Here is a 22942-nt window from a genome sequence, read left to right as displayed (position 1 = left end):
TGCTAGAAACTCTGCCTAATCTCCCAGCAAGCAGTCCCATTTGGCTCATACTCAGAGCCTGAGAGCGATCCCAGTTTCCTATAGCTTAATATAATTTGTATGCCAATTCAGTGAGCAGAGGCATTACAAGAACCTCCTGGCATGCTGACACCTCACCAGTGTCCATGAACTTTTCACAATCCAAGCAGGAAGGAGCAGAGCATGGACTGTTTCTGTGTTTTTCACCAGGCTGGCCAGCCTGTCCACTCCTCACAGGGCTGAAAGTCAATGTTCATATTTTACTTTGGTCTTTATTTGTATGACTACACAGATCTGAGTGCTGAGCAGCACACACCAATCATTTACTTTGCAAAGCAGCAAGGAGCCCCATGAATTTCAGCCAACACTAGATCAAGCCACATGAGGTGAAAGCATGGGTAATAAGCCATTAGATTGACTTCATTTTCTCCTATAGTTACTTTATGCCTTTTTAAACTTGCCTTAATTAAATTCATTCTCTAAATTTGCCTTAATTAAATTCATTCTGGAACATGAAAATTGCTCAGTTTCCACTCATCTGGAAAAGGCTCTTTTTAGGCCAGCAAGGCTCACCTTGAGGCATTTACTAGAGCCAGCTAGAGCCAGAATAGGAATCAGTGCTTACAGCTTGTAGAGATTGTTTTATTATCATGCATGTGCCTTTGCACACTGAGAATCATACCACACTTCTACTGTGCCAAGGTTTGTATTTTCAAAAAAGAAAAGGCTAGTAGATAATGGCCTCAGAGAATTATCTGACAAATCAGTGTTCTATTTAAAACACAAAACCAACAGATGCTGCATTCCTCATGCATATAAATAATTGCAAGGTACTGAGGGGTGCTGCTCTTTACAGTACAGCAAGACAACCTGTGAAAATTAGTGCAACCATTTATCATCACCACCAATGGTTTATGTTTAGATGCAAATGCTCTTTGCAGAAAGCAGGTTTCCCAATGAAATCCCATCAGGAGCTACTGTCAGTGGTACAATCAATCATTTCTTGTAGTGCTTGTGAGCCTGGTTGTAAGGTACATATGAGACAGGTATAGAGCTACCAGGCTGAACAGCAGTAGGTTTGGAAGGGATCTTATAAAGAGAGAGCAAAGAACTGGAAATCAGGAAACATGGACTATCTTCCAGGGCAGGTAGCAAAATTATTGTGTAACAAGGCAAGCCATTAGTCAGAATTAAATCAGTCAGGCTGAAATAAGAAGCATTTAATATCTTGAATTCACTGAAGCCTGAATTTGTGGTGAGAGCTCCATGAAACTGTTGTAGAAATTAATTTAATAATTAATAATACAAGGAATCATGGAAAAATCAGACAGGAGGGGTTAATGGCATTTGAAATATAGGAGAGCTATTGTTTTTCTAATTCTAATTCGTGTTTGTACTTTCCTCTTTATCATGTCGACGTTTGCAAGCAATAAAAGGGCATTATGTGCTGGTCATTGCATCTGCTTTTGAGATAAATTTGTGTTAGCATTCCAAAGGGTCAAGGAACTCTTCCAGGGCAAACAAATTCTGGAGCACTGATGCCAGCTGGTGTGTATATAAAGTGGAAAATGGGAAAAGCAATTTACAGTGTTCCTGTTCCAGGGAGAAATATCACCCAGAAGGAAAGCAAAAGAGGTGAGAAATTACTGCAAAACTGAAGAGATAGTTTTCTTCTTCTGTATAAATCGTTCTTTATATCTGAAAAGTCTAGGTACTATAGAAGAACTGCAGTGCTTATTCAGATAAAATTATTCCAAAAAGTTAACAGGAATATTTAACTAAAGAATGAAGGATTAAATTAATAATATGTACAAAGAATAATGCATTGATTTATGTAAAAAGTTCTAGATTTATCTTTATAGGTGACTAATGTACAGCCTGTCTTTAGAGAAATTTTATTCATAAAGACAAAACATTTTTGTCTTGCATTTTTGACCAAACTCTACAAAAGAGGCAGAAAACAACGGATCATATTCTTAAATATAAATTAGCATATCTCCAACAAAGGTGAGTATTCTATGTAATTTATCCAGCTCAGGTGGTGAACACTACTATCTCACTTGCAGCTGTATTTAATATGTAATTTCCAAGTGTGCAAAAAACTCTTCAGGTTTTAGAACTTATCAATATTTTCTTCGAATCTAGTGAAACATACAAATGTCTCTTGGAAGGTTTGAAAAATAATTCAGCTGAGTGGAATAAATTTAAAATAATTTTCTTAAATACTGAAAATTTTAATATGTTTTCATACATAGCCTGAATTATTGATGACTTTTATCACCACCAAACCTCAGAAATATGTAACAGAAGGCTGTGTTCAGTTATAAACACATGGGAAGAGAGAATGTGTCTTAGTATTTCTGTATGCATCTTTGCTGAGCATTTTTATTTGATCATATATGTAGTATTTTAAATGCAGTCCTTCCTTTTAATGTTATGGGTTCTCCTAGAAATAAATGATGTAAACAAAGACTTCTCTCCATACAGGAAAAAAAAGCTGAAGAACAATGCTGAGGTTTGCTATCACCCTCCTTGCTGTCATAACATCATCCACCTGCCAAAAACATGGATGTCTGGAGGGAGACACCCACAAACTGAAGCCAGGTCCTGAGCCAAAGATGCAAGAGTGCACTCTGTACTCGAAATGTAAGAGTGGTTTAATTTTTTCCAAATATGGTCAAGAAGTACAGCATTGTACACACTAATTGTTCTGGCATTTCCCCTAATTTCTCAAAAATATATAAGATGCAGTATACATTGTATTTGAAAAGCCTCCTTCATTGGCATTTTGCTGCATGCTAACTTAGAGTAAGATTCTGGGTCTTAACGAAGTCAGCTGTAAAACTATCATTGACTTCATTTATTTTCTTTTCGAAATTCTGATGCAGTTTGCCTTTCTTGTAGTTCCAACTGCTTAAAAATGTTTACAGCAAAGATTATTTTGGTTTATTGCAATTTAGTATAAGAATTAATTGTAGCAGACACCAAATGGGAAAATTTGAAATCAAAATTCTATTGTAAGCAAAGTACAGTATTTATTAAAATTCTTCAACTCTTTTTTTTCATGTTTGGTAGTTTTCAAAATTAGTATCCCTGGGGATGTGGCATCTGGCAGAACACTGGTAAAATTCTTGGGACTGTCTGGACACAACTTGACAAAGCACTGTTTATGTCAGTCTGCCTCACCTGGAATTTACACTGCCACTTTCACAACCAAAATTATTAGAGCTTGAGTACATCTTCTAGTTACTACTCAGAGACTTTATCACATTATGGTTCAAACCAGACTCATCTTACATTTTGTGTCTTCCAAATACAGTGTTAAAAAGGAACACTTCTTAATGCAAGATCTTTGTTTTACTCCCAACAGTTTCCTGTTGCTATGCAGACTTCACAGAGCAATTGGCTCCTTCCCCGGTAATTAAAGTAGGCGACAGCTACTGGAACAGATGTGGGCAGCTCAGTAAATCGTAAGTCAGCTTTGGTGTTTGCTGTGTCCTGCTTCCCCTGATCTGGGCTGGAGCAGCCACCAGCTGCTGATGGACGTTAGGATACCCTAGAGATCATGTCACCCAGCCTAGCTCCCATCACCATTTCTCTATACCTGACCAACCTCCGACTCTTCTCCTCTCACACAAGCCCACAAATCCCCAAGTCTACACAATTTCTGCCATTCTTTCAAGACGGGGTTATGTTTTTACAAATTTGGTTTCAGTAGAGAACCAGATCTTGCAATGCAAACCAGTCATGAACCCAATAGGTGACAACCACCCTGCAAGTCTGTAGCTCTCCAACCATCATCCACCAGTGAGAGTGACCTGTAATGAATAGAGACCAGGCTTCTTCCTTTGTTTAGAAAGCACATCAACTAGATTGCTAAATCTCACCAAAAAAAAAAAGCACAGGAGTCCAGAAAGGAAAAGGCTGAAAATTTCGAATATAAATTCTTGCAGTCTTGTGGGTTTTGTAACCATGAAAAATGTCTCCTTAATTAACATTTTTAGTACCCCATTAGATGTTAAAGCTGTGAAACATGGCAAGTTATAGAAATAAAGGGATGAAAGTACAAAACAATTAAGCAAAAACAGATGTGAAAAAGTAACAGCTCTTGCCTGCCCCTCCCAGGAGAGCATCACAGTATGTGATTTTAAGTAAATTCAGCTGGCCTGTGGGAAAAATCTAAAGATTAGTGAAACCATGAGGCTACAGCACAGACAAAGCTTTATACCATAGTTTTAAACTACATTTTATTATCGCCTGGAATCGTTGTTGCCAGGAAAACTCAAGGCCTCAAAAGTTTACAGAAAGCTTACACAAATAGGGCTGAAATATGCATGGAAACATTTGTGCTGTAGCTGGCTGTGGTAATTGCACAGTCAGAGCCTGTGCACAATGCCAGAGGAATGAGTTTCAAACTTAGGCATTAACAGGGCAAAAGGATGCTTTTCTGTGTTTTTCTCCTAATCCATAGTATTGCACCCACATCAAAGCAGGCCTAGAAAAACTGAGGCTGTAGCCTTGATGCTCAGAAACAGGCTTATTTGTGGCTTTTCTCATCCACCACAGCTGTGAAGATTTCACAAAGAAAATCGAGTGCTTTTACCGGTGTTCTCCAGATGCTGCTTACTGGACCCATCCCAATGACACTGCTGCTATCCAGGCTGTTCCATTGTGTCAAAGCTTTTGTGATGACTGGTAGGTTCAGCTTTTTAATCAAAGTATTTTTATTTAGTTTTAATATGCCCGTGATTCAGTGGTGTTAAATCACCCTTTCTCTTGTTCTGCTTCTGAATTCCTTGTTTGTTGTCTCTGCTTTTCTTTCTGCTAAGCTACTGCCCCCAAAATAATAATGACACAGGCTGTGAATGCAGGATGGGGACACTAAGATGAGTTTAGTGACTTGGGGACAGCACTGCCCTGCTCTGGGGGAGGATGCAGTGCAGTGGAATCGTGACAGAGGAGCTCCTGCCACACTGACAGGCACTGGCAGCAGCAAGGGCCTGCCCACCCTTTGGAAAGTCCATGTCTGTGAAATATCATTTATGCAATGAGCATTTTCAGTGTGAATACTTGATCATTACATGATACATTTGTTTTGCATGTATAAAATGCACTACAAAATCAGGAAAGACATCAACTCATGTGGGATTTCAACAAATTATTGTTACAAATTAGTGTCATTCCTTAATTTTTCACCCTTGACCTTATCCCTTCTATCATCACACTCTCTAAAATCTCTTCTAAAAGCCTGAATATCAGAGACAATTGCAGCCAACTAATGCTAAAATTATTAATAGCAAAGAGCAGCATAATAGCATTGAATTTTGTTTCCTAAAACACAGCATCAGAGAATCAGATTATGTTTTGAGTGCAAGGCACATGGTAGGGCAACCCAGCACCCATCTGTCCTTAATGGTGGGGCAGGAGAATTATATCCATGTAGGGTACTGAGATTTTTCCACTGGTACTTATCCAGCATATATCTCTCCCTCCCTCTCTCTCCTTTGCCTCCCTGTTTTGAGATGTTGGATCTTAAAAACATCACCATGGGACACATAAACTCAGTAAACTCAGTCAGCACCTTATGAATGTTGTGCCCAGTCACTGGAGGAACTTGTCTGGATGTGTGTGTGAAGCACAAACACCCCATACTCTGTTCACACTATAAGATTATAAGTGCTAGCTTTCCATGAAAGTAATGGACTGTGAATGTCTGGATCCCTTAGGCCACTCTGAAAATCATGGAAAACCATTACAGTACTCTAAAAATGTTATAAAAGAGCTTTTCTTAAAAGTACAGAAAATACAGAACACAGTTTACACAAGTTGAATATTATTGACATGTGGATCCATTTCCATTCCCTCCAAGGGCAAAATCATGTATGCAGTGCAGAATTTTGGTAGAATTTGTCTTCAAATATGTCTCCATTGCTTTGTGCCAGTGAAGGAAACAAGAAGCATAGCTTGGATTTGTAATGGAAATGAGTTTGAAAGGCTGATGTATTTCTTACCTTTCCTAGAGGTTTCTCTAGGAATGAATTTTATTTCTGTGTCAGGAAACTACATGTGCCTCAGGAACAGATTTGTCATGTGCAGTCTTCCTTGCTAATTTTTTTGTAATCTTCTAAATCGAATCCAGATTATTGACCTCCTTGAATATAAAGACTGAGACCTTGAATTTCCCTCAGTGCTCTGAATCTTAAAGTTCAGAACCAATTACCAAATATTGCATTTGGGTGTTAAAGCACTGGCATTGCCTGTGAGTTCTAGAAGAGATCTAATAGGCAAAATGATAGAATACTGTTATCTAAAACAAATGTGTCCCAAAATAAGCAGCATGAAAAGTCTTTACTAAACTGTTATACCAAGTGAAAGTGTAAAGATAGAAGAAAATGTGTGCTGTAAGTTTAGTTTGCATTTATTAACTAGTTTAAGCCAGCTTTATTGTATACGAGGTTTATACCAAAGTGTAAATCATTGCAGGTCAATTGTAGATCATGCAGGTCAATATTACATTGCAAAATCCTCAATTTTGTTCCCTGGGCACTTGCAGAGCCTGCAGGTAAACAGTACTTTTAACTTTTGGGGTGTAAACAGTACTTTTAACTTTTAACAGTGGGGTGACTGAGAGCTGCTGCCCAGGATAACTGATTCCTTTCCAGCAGAGTCTCCTGGCAGAGAGAGGATCAGCTCTAAACAAGTCCTGAGCAATGAGCTATGGCTCCTGTTGGCGTCACAGATGCCTGGCCTGAATCAAAAATGTACTGATGGCCCATTACCCTGCATGCTGCTCTGTGTGCCTGCCTAATGCCAGTGTCAAACCCATTCCCTCACCCTGCTTAAGGCCTCAGGCTAGAAAAGAGCCTGGACAGAATTCCCACTCTTTCTGGTGATTTAAAGTAACATTTTTTCATGTTCTATTCACTGGAGCCCTTTAGCATGCTGTAGCCCTGCTGGTGATGTGACCTAGTTTCTCTGCATACTGTGAGTGTGCCTGCTGCATACTGTATGTCTTTGTGGCCAGAAATGTGCAGAGTATTCTGAATGAGCAGTGACTTAATTTAAAAGAAATCCATCTGAGTAGCTTGGGGCCTTCCTTTTCTTTCTATTGTTTTAGGATTCCTTGCTCTTACTAGTCCTTAAACTATTGCTTTTGAAAGAGCCCAATGTACAAGTCACTTTCTCATTCACCTGTGGAAGGGCCCTGTGTCCTATAAAAGAGAAAGAGCTAATTAGAAAAAATACAGTGGAAAAGGCTTTAAAATAAAAATATTCTGCTATTAGTTCCCTAATACATAGGGAACTAATATGGTCAGGGAGGGTCTTTTAAGTATTTATGTTTCTCACATTTAGTTAAGGTTTGAATAAACAACTTAGCAGTTTCTGGAATGTAGAAATTAGACTTTTCACAAACCATGACTTTTCAGAAACTTGATTTCATAATTACTTCCATTGGGATAAAGAAAAACTCCTAACAATGAAATTATGCCTTGTCACTTGCTTATAGAACAAACCACAGTCAGGTAATAATCGTGATTAGGAAACATTTCACCTTGACAAGTCAATAAATAATGGTGAATAAAAATATAAACACTTTTATTCATATATTTTATTCATATTCCTGAGGAAACCAGATGCATACCATGAATGTTAATTTCTCATATTTTAGCCTCTATTTCCAGCAGAGCCCCTACCTCTGACAGCAGATTCAGGGGTGAACCCATTGAGAGTACATGTCTTCTGACCCAGAGCTGTTTACTTCAGGCCCTGGTTACCTTCCATCTGTTATTGCTCTTTCTCCCTCCAAAAAGCCCAGAAAACCAGTGTGAAGATACTGCAGATATGCATCTTCTGACCTTTCTGCATTTGCAAATCTACTGCAATGTCCAGTTCTCGTGACCACATGACAACCCACATATTTCATTTAGAAATGTAAGGCTGCAGCCCTCGTGATATCAAAACAGTTTTGAAACATGACCCTGAAGATTAAAATGACAAACAGAAAAACTATCCAAAGGCTAATTATGAACACCATGCTAAACATGAACTTCCTGTAAGCTGTGCCTCATTATTTTGGCACTTTTAGTTACTGGTATGAGTAGTCCTACAAGCCAATGAGACTAAATTTAAGAAGACGTTAACTGATTTGCAGAAAGTAAAGTCCTTAAGAAAGGTAAGAGCCAAAAAGTACAGCATAAAAGAGAAGTGGAAGGGAGGAAATGATGTAGGATAATGGTAAGTCATGAGATCTCTCATCACATTGACCAGCCAGAAGTCTATTCATTTCAGGCCATTTATAGGCTTTTTTCTACATTACCACTTACAAATTAAAATAACTTAAAATTCAAGATTTTAGACCTATGCTTTAGAGGACTCTTATCTTTCTTTCTCTTTTTAACTTCTTTGAAAATGTCATTCTGAGGCTGAGAGCCTATTAGCTTATATTATTTTGGTTTTTGTGGAATTTCCTTATTTCAGTGCACATTCCTCATAGCAACTCCCCTGCCTGGCAAACATCATTCTTCTTGTCCCATATTAATTCATAAATACAAACTTTCCCCACATCTCCTTCAAGTGACAGTTCACCCTTAGCACACCTAAGCACTGTTATGATACTGAACAGCAGCATTCATGCAACTCCCTCTCTCCCTCTCAGGATTTCCTCCACTCAGAAACATCAGATAAACAAGCAGAAAACACCCACAACACAAACCCTTTGCTAAGTCTGTCAGTATAAAAGGTAATGAGTGAACTGTTTAGCTTCCACGGGAATTTAGGTTTTCCTGGGCAGCTCAGAGTTTATGAACATGTCAAGCTAAGATAATGTGCACATTGCTTGAAGATCTGTTGCTAAGCTGCGCTGTAATCACACCATGTTACTAACAAAGCCCCTGGACATCTCTTGGAGTTGAATCTGAGTCCAAAGAAAAATGTGAGAGAAGTAACTTTGTCTTCCACACTAATCTCCAGGTATGAAGCCTGCAAAGATGATTCCATATGTGTTCGTAACTGGCTGACAGACTGGGAGTGGGATAAAAATGGAGAAAACCACTGTAAGGATAAATGTATTCCATACCATGAGGTAAGAAAACCTGATCAACTGAAGCAGAAACTATGGCAATAGGAGTTCTGGGGTCTTTTCCCTGAATATATGGGAGTAAAATGCAATCTGCTAATTATTTTTACTTCAGCAGTTTCAAGCCATTCCTACATCAGACTTTTCAAGCACACAAATCTTCAAACATTCATTTTTATGTACAGCACTTACTGTAGGTAGATACATTTAATTAATCACCGTTCGTTCCAATTGGGAAACAAAGTCCAAGAAACACAGATATTTTAACCCAGTGGGATTTAGAAAGTAAAAGATAAATGAACTTTGTTCATACAGAAACACTCAGATGCAATTCATAGTGTTCCTTACACAATATGGAGCTCTACATATCTGTCTTTTTAAATTGGAATGTGAATTCCCCAGCCAATGAGGAATTTTTGAAGTTTTTTTGCCTATTTGGTATCTTTGCCCTATTCTCTATTTCACCTTGTCCTTCTCCATCCCATCTTTCTGAGAATGTTTAATGGTTGGGATAACTAATATTATGAGCAAAAGTGTATAAAATGAGAACTGACATGACTTACAGGAGTAAGGCTGCCTGGAACCTTGTCTACAGACTTTTCCAGAGTCAGGTAGGATTTTTCTAGTGACTCAAGTAAGTTTAGCATCAGAGCAATATAATACAGTTCAAAAGTGTATTTGAATCTTTTTAACAGTTGAACTTCACTGAGTCCATGAAAAACTGCCCAAATTGAAGAAGTAAACAAAATTTAGGTGAATTGCTTAGGGACTGGTAGTAAGGCTTGCAGATTCATTATTTTGAATTCAGTTCAAGTGCATGTACTTCCAGAAGTCAGTTCAGAAACTGATATCAGTGGAAAACACAGTCCAGTTCATGCTGGATTGCTGTCTGCCTTGCAAAAGTGACACTAATCAGCAGACCCAGGAAGCTGGCCAAAAACAAATGGGCTGTGGAAACTTACAGCTTAGTTTCCCAGATGTGCTAAATCATCAGTAGTTCCAGATGAAGTGAAAAACAAAATTATAATCTCCATAAATAATCTGCAGTCTCTGTTCAAGTTGTCCCCGTTTCAGAGATAGTTTTTAACCTTGAGTTCCCTTGCACTTATTTCTTAAAGAAAATATACCATCTGCAGGGAAAAACATGCAGCAAATTCCAAGGTCTTATCACTTGAAGCCAGGCACAGCTATTCCTCAACTAAATGGAACCACACCCTAAACTACCCATGTTTTTCACCACAAGTAGGCTTGCATGGTAAGTAATCATAAGGATGAAATTTCTGCAGAGAAACTAAAAAACATATATTTCCCATATGAAGATTACATGATGTACAAACACTAGACTGCCTTGGTTTGGACTCAACTCGTGGAAGGGTTCTCACACATCAGAGCACTGTAGACAGTTCCTTTTTTCACACAGAGGAGCAATCAGCAGCCCTACATGCGATGTATGCAACTGGTTCTAAGGCCCATTTGGGACAACTGCTGAATAAAGAACAAATGCTGAATATTAGGATGTGCAACTGACCATGGCCAGTTTTAGCCTTGTCATTATTCTCCCAGCTGGGTGCTCCCCAAGCAGTGTTAATGCACAGGCTAGGAGATTTTCCAAGAAGTGAAGGAGTCAGAATCCTTTGCAGGAATTCAGGAATATGTTGGGGAAACAGGCTATGTGCTCCATGTGTTTGCTGCAGCATTCTGATTATCCTGTGATCTTTAAGCAGAACTAGGAGGAAGGTAAAAATAAAATTATCAATTTAGCAAGTAGAAAAGTACAAACACATTACAAAACCTGTGGGACACAAGTATAGGGTGTATAGAGGTCTCTTCCATAAAGAACTAAACAAACCCATGTCACAGGCTTTAATACTTTCTGGGATGATTAGCTAAAAGCAGGTAGAAATTCAGAACTGCACAGGAGCTGGAAGGAAATATCTAATGCTACTTAAAATCACAGGAATAGTAGGAAAGAAAGAGCTAAGATCTGCCTGCCTTGAGAACACAAGGAAAGAACTAGATGGAAGAGGTTTCCTTTTCTGACCCTGCTCCCAGTGCATCATCCAACCTCCATACTCCTTCTCCAGCGCCTGCAGCATCCATGGTGCAAGCCCTGGCTAGAGATGGTATTGGCTGAGAAGCTGGTTTACAGACTACAGAGTCTTTGGGGCTATTTGAAATGGACTTGTATTCTTCATAAAGGATAGTTTTTAAAGGCAAAAGACAACATAATTTTTTGCACATGGGGACACAGGGAAGAAGTTGCTAATTTCTTCAGATAAACTCAAGCTGAGCAGGCAGAACATTGTCACAATGTGAGCTCAGCAAACAAGCAGTATCTTTGTTGTGTGGTTGACAGGTCCTATGACACAGGACTTACAAAATGCAATAGTAGCAAGAACAGAACAGTTTCACTTGATAAGGATACAAGAAGCTGCAATTCGCAGGTTCTTGAGCCAGAAAGGCCATTGTCCCACTGGAAAAAGCACCTTGGAAGCTTGACAAAAGCTTACTTTCTTCAAGCAGTTGTTAAATTATGTCTCTTTTCTTTGCCTGCAAGGTCCTGCCCGGCCATGAAGTACATTGCAGCAGGCACAATGAGATCCCTCGGAGCTGTGACTCCACTGGGCTCTCTCTGGCCTGTAAATAAAAAGATTCCTGTACTCAAAGCACTATCTGGCACTTTGAGCACTACTCAGATTTCAAGGCATGTCAGAGTGTCCTGACATGCTACAAGTTGTAAAAGCTCTCACACACAGCTTTAACTGTCAGCCCCAGAGAGCTGCTGGGCTGTCAGCCCCAGGGTGGAAACAAAGGGCAGCTGTTGATCCCTGCATTTTGTGTAACCACTTGCTCTCAAAACAGGCAAATTACTTTTGCCAGTTGTGGGACTGGGTAACATTTTCAGACATCTCAGAAAAGATGAAGCATAGCACACAACAGGCCAGTCAGTTACTCCAGACAGTGTTTTTATATCCTGGTACAAATTTTTAAAAAGTGATAAAAGTTGATCAATTTGATACAAACTGCTGTTCATTCAATTTCTTTAAATATAATGAGGCATTTCTTATTTGACACACAGATGTATGCAAATGGGACTGACATGTGCCAGAGTATGTGGGGGGAGTCATTCAAGGTGAGCGAATCCTCCTGCCTCTGCTTGCAAATGAACAAGAAGGACTCGATTGCAATCAAGTACATCCTCTCCAAAAGCTCAGAGGAAAGCTCCAGCAGCAGCAGCAGCAGCAGTGAGGAGCATGCCTGCCAAAATAAACTCCTGAAGTTCGAGAAACTAAAGCAAAAGGAAGGTGAACAGAGCAGATAAATGCTAGTGGATGTATGTCAGCACAAGAGAAGTGGTGGTGGAGGCTGGGCTTGGGGCATCATGCCAGCCTGCTTTATCCCTTCCTTTCTAGAACATAATAAATCAATGGCTGGTTCTACTAATCTTTCTCTGATGTTTTTGCATCTGCATCACAAAGCTCCAGACAGGCTAGCACAGGTGTAATCTTGTGACTTGAACTGAACAGCTACAAGCCTGAAGGAAACACCCAGGGATTGACTTTCAAAGAGAAGAGGCACAGGCAGCCCCTGCTGTCTTAAGGTGGAGCAGTGAGAACCAAAGACCTCTGGAAGGTCATGCCTGCCAGAATGCACCAAATCTTCAACCCAAACACCTCATTAGCACAGGCACACAGCACTCCTGCCACGAGTTACTCTGTGCCTGGGTCTGCTCAGATAAAGAAGAAATCTTCAGGCAGAAATAGGTCAGGGAGCCTGGCTACTGACCACTGAAAATGTATTTATTTTGAATCTTGAAAACAGGGATTTATAGTGTACTACATAAATCCATGGATCCAAATATTGTCAGTACACAACATACACAGTCTGTTGCACAGGACTTTTACCTTCAGAAAAGGCAGTGGAAAAGTCTCCTACAATAGTGAAATTATTCCCACTGAATTATTCCAAACATAATGATCTCTGAGAAACCAAAGTGTCAGGGACAGGTCCAGTCAGGCATCTCCCATCAGTAATTCTGTTTCCTAGCATCAGCATCAGTATTACAGTCAAACTAAAAATCTGCACCAGTCCCAGAGGAATTTTTAAGGTAAAAATTAAGGAAATCCTGCTTTTAGTTATGCATCCATACTTCCTCTGACATCACTGCAGAGTGGACAGGTCTGTGACATTCTGTACAGCCTTTCGCAATGCCATCACCGCAGAAAACATGAGAAGGGTTGGATTTGGGGGTCACATTATCAAATTGTGAAAATCAGCATTGTCTTGGTGCTTCCAAAGGATCTGGTTGCCTTAGAGCATTTAAGGATCTGTTCCACAGTTAAAACAATGACTTGGCACATCCTCTTTAACTGGGAGAATCTTAAACATCTAACACACTTTCATCACTGAGCTGTTTATTTATTGGAATGGTTTCACACAGCTGCAAAAGTAATGCTAAACCCACTAGGTCATGCTCTGCTTCCAACCAGCTTCTCAGTACGCTCAACAATGGACTAATCCCTAACAGCACTGAATTGTTTTCAGAATGATACTTTGCCACATCTGTATTTTGTGCTAACTCAATTTGTCAGTTCTACTGTTAGAAAAGAAACAACAAGAATTTAGTCTTCTGTAAAGCTCTGATAGTCCTTTTCTCCCCCTATTTCACTAACTCTGTTCTTTCTTGTCCTTTATTGCACCTCAATCAGAGCAGAAATTTTCCTGCATTTTATTTTGCTATGCTCAAAATTCAAGAATTAATTATCCCCTCTCACTGCTGTAACATCAACTTTTTCTGTATCACCATGGACAAACATTCTCTTCATGTTTTTTGTTAAGCACAGCACAATTGTTTCTGCCTGTGTCTCTGCTCTTTTTCTTCTCATTCCACTTTTTTCTTTTTGCTCTGACTAAATTACTCTTGAAACCACTCTCAACAAACAACTCCTCCATGCTTAGTTTCAGGATGACCCATAAGACTGATTATTGCATGCTTTTGAAGAACATTGGGTCCTACAGCAAGATAAAAGACCAAGAAAGATCATTTTGCTCTTATTCATAACTTTCCCACTGACTCATGAAGAACCCTAACCAAACTTAACTCTTTTGTGACCCAAATAATTTTGCAGAGCTACCACATTTCCTCTAGGTCATCTCTTTTCTAGGATAAAAATTCAATAACTTCTCAGTTGTCCCTAAGGGACAGCTTTCCACTCTACAGCTCCCTGGTCCCAGAGGTGTGAACAGTGATCTTAGCTCTCAGGCTCATTGCTTTGCACACTTGTGTTACAAAACCTTCACATGAATATGCCAATCTTTTAAGCCACTGTTGCTCCGTCTAGTTGCTTTATACACACAGTAATTTACACCCTAAACAACCTTTGTGATACTCAGAAATGCTATCAGTAGATATTTGGCATTTACAGAAAGACTAGAATAACTCAGTAAAGCAAAATGAAAAATTACACAAATGGCTAAAAAACACATCACAGCAATACACAGTGAAGGCAGCCAGGGAAAAGAAAGATCCAAGTTACTGGTGGCTGCAGACATCCCCAGCTAGTGCTGCCTGATTAGGTAGGTGCCTCTGTGCATCACAGCCCAAAAGCACATGTCCTGCCTCTGGAGCCACACTGGCCCACACCACTGAAATGCCTCCATATTTAGTGACACTAGACTTCACTAAGATCTTTGTTAAAATGTCACAATGGTAGTCAAATGCTTTGGGAAATAGGTTGGGAAATAATTCCTATACCAATCTGAGGAAACAGATTTAAAACCTTTATCAATAAATTAAACTGGACTTATCAACAAGACAGTGTTGATAAAAATTAAAATTATTGCCAATTATTGACTTATTTACAACCTGGCTAAGAATCAGCTTTTGTACTGTGCTACTTGGGCCTGGTGTCACGTTAACCAGCTAAGCTGGGTCATCCTGATTGCTCTGTTTATTCAATGTTCTTTCCTTAAACATTGGCAGAATGCAGTGAATCTTCTGAAATTTCCCTGACAGGCCAGGATTTCTTACAACTGAGATCCCTCATGAGAGATCTGTTAGAGTCCTTTAGTACATGTTATCTTAGCCTACTGTTTTAAAATTATGAATATGATTTATGATGATGATAAACCTCATCCTTAATTACTTGCAGACTGAAAAGAATTCCATCATACTTCTGTAATACAAGTGCTTCATCCAGCACATATTTCAATACTCAGTATTATCAACAAAACTTGCCCACTGTTCCTTGAGCCATTGCAAGGCTTTCTTCCTCAGGCCAGAACATCCTGTAGTACCTTTAGAGTTCTCATTCTATTTTTATGGTTCATAAATTTCCACAGATATTGATTGCCAGAGAGTCTTCCTTTTTAAAAAATAATAAACATCAGTAATTATGACATTTTCAACTTCTGTTGCATTTTTCATGTGCAGATTTCACTCAAAACATTTTATAAATATTCATTAATCTTCAAAGTGTACCTGAGAGGAAAATAAGTAGTGAGAAGCAAACTGTATCAGTGGGAGAGAGTCAAAAAGAGACTTATCTGATCACTGCAAGTATTGCAGAACTAGGACTAGCACAGACAAGTTCTGTTGCAGAGTTTTTTCACATTGCAAATGGAGCTGCACTTTGTAAGATAAATCTCAGGAAAAGTTATTATGTTAAATTATCATGCAAAAGTTGTTATGCAAATATTATAGAATCACAGAATTGTTCAGGTTTGAAAAGACCTTTAAGATCACTGAGTCTGATGCTCCAGGTTTTCATTAAATAAAACAGTGCAAAAAGCCTGAGCACCCAAAAACCAAAACAAATTATTAAGCCATACATTCCCATGGACCTTGAAGGATAATGAAATTATAAAAAAAAAAATCATTGCACTATATAAGACAAATGATGTCAGGCTAACTTGCCTTGCTAAGAGACAACCAGCCCAAAAAGAAAGATATAGATGAGATTTAGCTTTTTGAGATGTTGATAACATTTAATATAATATTCTGATAAGCAACTGGAGAAAAAAAAAAGTGCAAAGGAAATCACCATAATACTTGCTTTAAAATACATTAAAAGTTTACTATGAGTGTGTTGTTGTTAAACTCAAATTTTCTTTTAGAAATCCCTAAGGATCTGTTCTGATCCAGTCAACCCCTATGTTTTCCTAAACCACGAAGCAGAGATTTTGCAAGCACTTTGAAGGACAAGATTAGAATAAAAATTATATTTCAATCCAAAGAACTGGACCAAGCCTCCAAGGCTGAAATTCTAAAAAGGGAGACAAAAAATGCTTGCACTGAGGAAAGGTAAATCATTGGAAAAAGTTATCCAGGAAAAGACATGGCAAAGCAACAGCAGAGCAGCCAAGGAGCTGGGATGCATAGCAGCAAGCTATGCCATTTCCAGTGAAATGTTACACTGTGGAAGAAGGTTTAATCTTTTAAGGCTTCGGTGTGTGCAGAGCCCTGGAAGCCCTGACTCACCCAGCAAGCAGATGCAGGACCGACAGACATCCTACTAACAGTTACTCAGAGCTGGTGACGTATCCCACATTCCACTGAGGGCTGCTTCTGGAATGACCCCACTGCATCACACAGGCTCTGGAATGTGGTGGGTATCAGGCAGAGTTTAACTCTATCCATCTTCCCAATGAAATCAGCTCACGAGCTCTGTCAACACCAGTGCAGGATCTTCTAGGAGAACAAACGTGCTCTTGGTATATATCTAATGACTATATAATTTAAAAGGAATGAAATTAGCTGAATTCATGCACATTTTCTGGTTATTTTCCTTCCTTTTTTCCTGTTCCAAATGTTTGCATAACTTGGAGTTATTTTAAAAAAGGCACATACTTCAGACATGTCTATTGTATGTTTGCTCTACTTTATTATCCAAGGAAACACTGAGATTTAGACAAGAGTTAAGTAAAGAGTCCAAAAAGCATTAGGGTTTGGATTACAATTTGAAACATTGCCAAACTTTACTAACTGCAAGACTGAATTCCCCCATGCCTGAAGACTGATAATTCTCAAGCACAACTCATTTTTCCTTTTGGCAAAAAAAAAAAAACCTGCACCTTTGATACAGTCACCTAAGAGAGCAGATCTAATTCAGTGTGAAGCTGCAGGTCAGCTCCAGACCACAGTGAAAAAAGACCCAAGCTATGAAATCAATCATCTGCCTCAAATAAGTGTGAGGACACAGTTAGGATCAGACCTCAACAATCTGGCAGCTTTCAACATCTCCAAGATAAAGCTGCAGTGATTCCCTACTACTGAGATTTATCTTCACAGAGAAATGAGGGAGGAAAGTCTCTCTCCTAAAAGCATATCTCTCCTGCCTCTGTTTTGACACCAACTGCTATCCCAGTTCCAGTATTCTTTTGGCCTCCTTCCTTGGAAATGCAGTGAGGTCTCTGTGGAGCTCGCCTTGGTTCCCCTCTCAGACAGCTGTGACTAATTCAATGTTCAAGCTCTTGAGTTAATTCTCTCATTAGATCACTTTCCTTCTTCATGGAATAATTATTCCCACGGGAGAAATGAGGAAGACTAAAACATTATTGTGCTAGCATCTGACACACTGCATGCAGGATGTTTATTTTAAATCAAATTGCCTGGAATTGATCCAGATCTATGGCTTAAACACAAGAATCTTCTAAGTGGTGGGGAACTGTAGCCATGCATGTTACACAACATTCCCCATTTCACTGGAATTCCTCCAAACTTCCTGCTAGGTAAGTGTACCTAGAACATAAACCTCTCCACACAAGTAGGTCAGGTGACACAATCCTTTCATTTCTGGGGCATACTTTAGGACTGAAAAATGTTTTTTTCCTTGTTTTATTATTTTTTTATCACACACCAATCGCTTTTCCACCCAATGCTATTGTGAAGGTGAAGCCTGGAGCACACAGTAGTGAAATATTGCCAGTGCTCCTGAAATCACAAGCCAATATCTGTGCATTACTCACTGGGAATGTCACATTGCCTCTGAAGCTTCCTGTGGCTCAGATGTGTTCCCCAGTTTTGCTGCCTGGCTCCCCAGGGCACGGCTGGTCACTGGAGGGGGCAAACACCTCCCTCAACTGGATGCCAGCACAGCCTGTGCTGCAGCACCTTTGGTGGGATCTGAATACTTTGGGGGAGTTTCTCAATCCCCACCTCAAGTGTGCTAAACCTCTCTGGACTGACAACTCTGATACCAGGCTGTTACCTTAATGCCACCTTTACCTCAAGCCACTATTAGAGTGAAAATAGTAAATACTTTGTTACGAATTTCAAAACAGAAAAAAGTTCACAAAGGCGAGAGGAGAGGAGAGGAGAGGAGAGGAGAGGAGAGGAGAGGAGAGGAGAGGAGAGGAGAGGAGAGGAGAGGAGAGGAGAGGAGAGGAGAGGAGAGGAGAGGAGAGGAGAGGAGAGGAGAGGAGAGGAGAGGAGAGGAGAGGAGAGGAGAGGAGAGGAGAGGAGAGGAGAGGAGAGGAGAGGAGAGGAGAGGAGAGGAGAGGAGAGGAGAGGAGAGGAGAGGAGAGGAGAGGAGAGGAGAGGAGAGGAGAGGAGAGGAGAGGAGAGGAGAGGAGAGGAGAGGAGATGAGCTCAGCTGTACAGTTTCTCAAGGCATTATCAGTTCAGCTGAAAAATGGACGGAGCCATCATCACCTTGCTGGTAGTGTGAAAACTTAAATGTTTTCACACAAGCCCTGTATTGTGGGACTGCCTGTGCAGAAAGACTGTCTTTGGGGACCCCTCTTGTTCTCTGTGTTCAGACCTCTACCCTACACACACACACACACATACATTCATCAAGATTCATTAACCCTCACAGGAATGAAGGTCATAGCTCTTGGGCCTGGCCCAACCCTGTCGAGAAAGAGAGTTCTCATGCCTGGCTTGAGTCTGGAAAATGTGTTATCTCCCTGTGAAGCACAACCCACTGAGGTAGGAAACATTCAGACCCTGAAGGGAAGCTTCTTTATCCACTGAAGCTTATGTATCACGTGAAAGCATAAGCTGACAACAGGTTTATGCAGGTATCTAATTAGAATATAGAGTCTGTAGCTCATTAGAGGCTTTTGGCTGAGTAGACAAACACAATAAGCAGTTGTGATGATCACCATTGGGGTGACAATGGGGTAAACCAATGCTGTCTTTGAGAAATACCTTAGAAGTAGCCAGGGAGCCTCTTTTCTCCAGGCTGAAGAGTGTGAAGTCCAGCAGCCTCCCTTGTCTTATCCTTTCAAGGGATGCACAACAGCACCCACCAACTGTGCATTCACAGACTGCTGATCTGCATCATTGCTTTGGGCATGCAACGGCATCCAGAGTAAATGGGACATGTGGGAAAAACCTGGACCTTAACAGAGACAAGGTGTCTTGGAAGTGTAAGAGATGTAGCTTAGATGCTTGTACTCCTCAGGAGTTCTTGGTAGCTCTGCACTTTTGCAATTTTGGCTTTCCTGGGAGAAGTTTGAGTTCAAATTCTTGTGGAATTTTGGGAAGTGGAGCAAAGGAGCAAAAATGGTTGTATCCTCTTACCTGCACATCAAAACACAAAGCTCCTTTCCATTTTGGTGAGGCTGTAGAACACGTCTCCTCTGATAGATCCAGTGCATTACAAGTAGCAACTATAGTGGGTAATTAGTAACAAAAATGGCAACTGCCTGTACCATTGGAAGGTTACAGCAGATGCCTTAGCACAGAAGGCAAAGTGCAGAGATGCAGTTTGTGACAGGAATTGAAGATTTTATACCCACTAAACTGGGGGAGGAATTATGGCACATTCTGGTTGCAATAGAAAGTGGGTCCCTATCACAAAAGATCCCATAGGATTTGATATACCTATGAATGGTCAAGCTCTGAGTTTCATGTCTCCTCTGCAATAGGGAATTTAACAGCCAAGCATGGCAAGGGGTTTTAAGTCAAAATGGTCCCCAAAACTGCAGGTATAATGGACAGGTTCTGAGAAGAAGCAGTCAGGCAAAACTGCACATTCAAATCAATTATTACTCTTTTTGGGTTTGGGGATGGGTGTTTGGTTTTTTTGGTTTTTTAAGACTAAGAGCTCTCCATCTTTATCAAATTCAGGGGGAAAAAAAAAACCAAAACAAAACAAAAAAAAAAACAAAAAAAAAAAAAAAACCCACACAACAACAACAAAAAAAAAAAAAAAAAAAAAAAAAAAAAAAAAAAAAAACCCCAAAACGCAACGACAAACTTACAAACTTCATTCATACTGTAAGAGAGGAGAGATTCAGCATCCACACAGGCGACACCTTTCAGCCTCCCGATTTTGTTAATGTTCCAATACGTCACCCTGCAGTCCCGATTTTATTATTGCTCCAATGCATCTCCCTGCGGTAACAGCGGCACCTGCAGGATTCGGGAAGAGCAGCACAGACACCTCCCGTGGCTCCGCAGAATATCATCCAGGCATCGGGAAAGGTTTTCCTGAGAGCCCTTCAGCCAGAGAAATCTGAGCAGCAATGGGCCTCTGTGGGACAGGGGTTTTTCAAGAGAAAACGTGGATAGTTTTTTGTGAGAATCTTCTCACTCTTTTGGCAGGGTGGCAGCAGCACTTTGGAGCAGGTGCAGGCAATGGGACATGTTGAGGAGCACAGAGCATGCCTTTTTTTGTCACCTGTCCTACATCACAGTCAGCATTCAGCTGGTTTATTGGCAGATATAATTTTTTAAGTCTGTTATATTAAAATTGAAGACATTTTTAATTCCTTCACTACAATGACTACCATTCTTGTTGTTGGTTAATCAAAAGGCCTCCTCATTACATGGTGCAATTTCACACTGTCAAAGGTACTTTCAGACTTATTCCTGAAAATCTACAGCGTGTTTTGGGAGATTCACAATAGTATATCGCATCATTGGCTCCATCCTGTACAGCTCCTGTGTGGCCCAGAAGACACCTGCTGAAGAAGTGCCCTTTGCTGGGGGCAGAACCATGAACACAGCACAGGCCTTTGGGGCAAAATTACTTTCTCAGCAACACTATTTTGTGTCCATAAATTTGGAACTATGGTGTGAAATCCTAGTGCTGGCCAAGAGTCTAACAGCTGACATCAGCCAGCCAGCGAGCCCCTGGCATTTAGGAGAGTTCTAAGCCTTTTACTCACAGGCCACTTCCGATGAATAAAATGTCAGCGCAAGAGGGGTCTGGTTTCTTTTACTGATGTGTCAAAAAAGAAAAACTTTGGTGCATTTATTAGCCAGGGTTAAAATATATAGATTTATATCAGCATGCATCCAACTGTGTACTTGCAGAAATCTCTTCTCTCTAGATCTACGTTTTCTATGGGTATTTTTTGAAGACCAACTTGAAATGTAATTAGAATGTAGTGCTGATGAAGACAGAAACCAACAGCCCCCCGAGGGTATCATGATTCAGATTCTTTCCAAAAGTACATTTAAAAGTCATTACAATGAAATGCAGACTCATGAGAAAAGCCTGAGGGGCCATGACCATTGTAACTGTGAGCAGACATGTTTTTCTTTCCCAGCCTCACAGTAAATAGATATGGAAGCTTTCCAAGAGGCTCTCTGATCGCTTTTTGCTCTGGCTGGATGTTATGCTCCTGGAACAGCTGTGGAAAACTCAACATGTTTTTCTCTCAGAATTAGTGCCAGCTCTGCTGGACCTGGTGACTGCATGCACTTAACTCAGTGATGGTCCTCCCCCATCAGAGCTCAGGCATGCCGTGACTCAGGGAATTACACAGACTAAGATGGAAGTACACTTTGCCTCAGGATCAGGGCTGACCCCCGTGACCCACATGGTGCTGCTACAGGACACTGATGAAACATCCATGCTGGAACGAGGAGGAAGGCCCACACATGGCATGACACTGTGGACAAAGGGGCTGCTGGGCTGTGCCTGCCTGTCACGCTCCTGGCCTGGAACAGTTGTGGAAAACTCAGGAGGGATGCTTTTTTCTCACAATCAGTGTCAGCTCTGCCAGACCCAGTGATCATGTGCCTTTACCTCAGTATGTGATGCTTATCCCCTGTCAACACTGCTCTGCTGCCACAGTCCCAGGCAGTGTCCCTGCCTCTCATCTCTGCTGTTCCCTGGGCTGGTGGCAGCTGCAATTTCTCCCCAACACAGCCATATTTCTCATAAGCACCCAGTTTGCAAGAGCATGACTAGGACTGAGGGACAGAGGTTGTGAAGGCAGTGACTATATGAATAACCTATTGCAGAATCAGTTTTAACCACAAACAAGCTCTTTGCAGAGCAGGGACTAGAGATGTCTGTAGGGGTGCACAGGGTCTCCTCACTTTAAAATGGACATTGAGGTGTTGGAGCATGCCCAGGGAAAGCAACAAAGTTAGAAAACATGTCTTATGAGGGGCTGCTGGGGCAGCAGGGGTTGTTCAGTCTCAAGGAGGCTCAGGGGGGACCTCACTGCTCTCCACAATTCCCTGGAAGGAGGTTATAGTGAGGTTGGGGTCAGTCTCTTTTACTGTGCCTGCAGTGAAAGGACCAGAGGAAATGGCCTGAAGCTAAGACAGATGAGATTCAGATTAGGTGTTAGAAAAAAAATTTCACTATTTGGGTGGTCACGCAGTGGAATAGGCAGTGTACAGGGAAGCGGTGGAGTCACCAGCCCTGGAGGTGTTTGAGAGACATCTGGATCTGGCACTGGGTGATGTGTTAAGCAGTTTAGGGGTTACAGGAGCAGTGCTGGGTGGGCCATTGGAATGAATAACCTTAAAGGTCGGTTCCAACCTTGATGATTCCATGATTCCTGCGGGGCCTCACGGGGCCAGGTGTCCAGGCAGGCGCATAGACAAAGGAGCGAACAGAGGTACCTGACCCAGTGCCGCCGTGAGGGCAGGGTGCT

The 22942-nt window shown here is 40.7% G+C and overlaps 1 protein-coding gene across 1 annotated transcript; it reads left to right on the top strand.

Moving 5' to 3' along the window:
• The first annotated feature begins 1612 nt into the window (after window positions 1-1612).
• On the top strand, window positions 1613-12736 carry LOC131560236 (riboflavin-binding protein-like). The gene is made up of 6 exons (XM_058808899.1): window positions 1613-1653; window positions 2506-2664; window positions 3389-3488; window positions 4585-4713; window positions 8989-9100; window positions 12174-12736. Exons 2-6 carry the CDS (start codon window positions 2526-2528, stop codon window positions 12414-12416), a joined length of 723 nt encoding a protein of 240 aa, XP_058664882.1. The 5' UTR covers window positions 1613-1653; window positions 2506-2525; the 3' UTR covers window positions 12417-12736.
• The last annotated feature ends 10206 nt before the right edge of the window (window positions 12737-22942 follow it).

Source organism: Ammospiza caudacuta, chromosome 7 (assembly GCF_027887145.1).
Source record: "Ammospiza caudacuta isolate bAmmCau1 chromosome 7, bAmmCau1.pri, whole genome shotgun sequence".
Classification (NCBI taxonomy): domain Eukaryota; kingdom Metazoa; phylum Chordata; class Aves; order Passeriformes; family Passerellidae; genus Ammospiza; species Ammospiza caudacuta.
Note: the sequence above shows the minus strand (reverse complement) of the source record. Positions and strands in the feature narration are given on the sequence as shown.

Coding starts and splice junctions, on each gene's coding strand:
- LOC131560236 (XM_058808899.1), top strand. CDS start 2,526: ATGCTGAGGTTTGCTATCACCCTCCTTGCTGTCATAACATCATCCACC. Junction 3,489..4,584: donor TGTGGGCAGCTCAGTAAATC/GTAAGTCAGCTT, acceptor CATCCACCACAG/CTGTGAAGATTTCACAAAGA. Junction 9,101..12,173: donor AATGTATTCCATACCATGAG/GTAAGAAAACCT, acceptor TTTGACACACAG/ATGTATGCAAATGGGACTGA.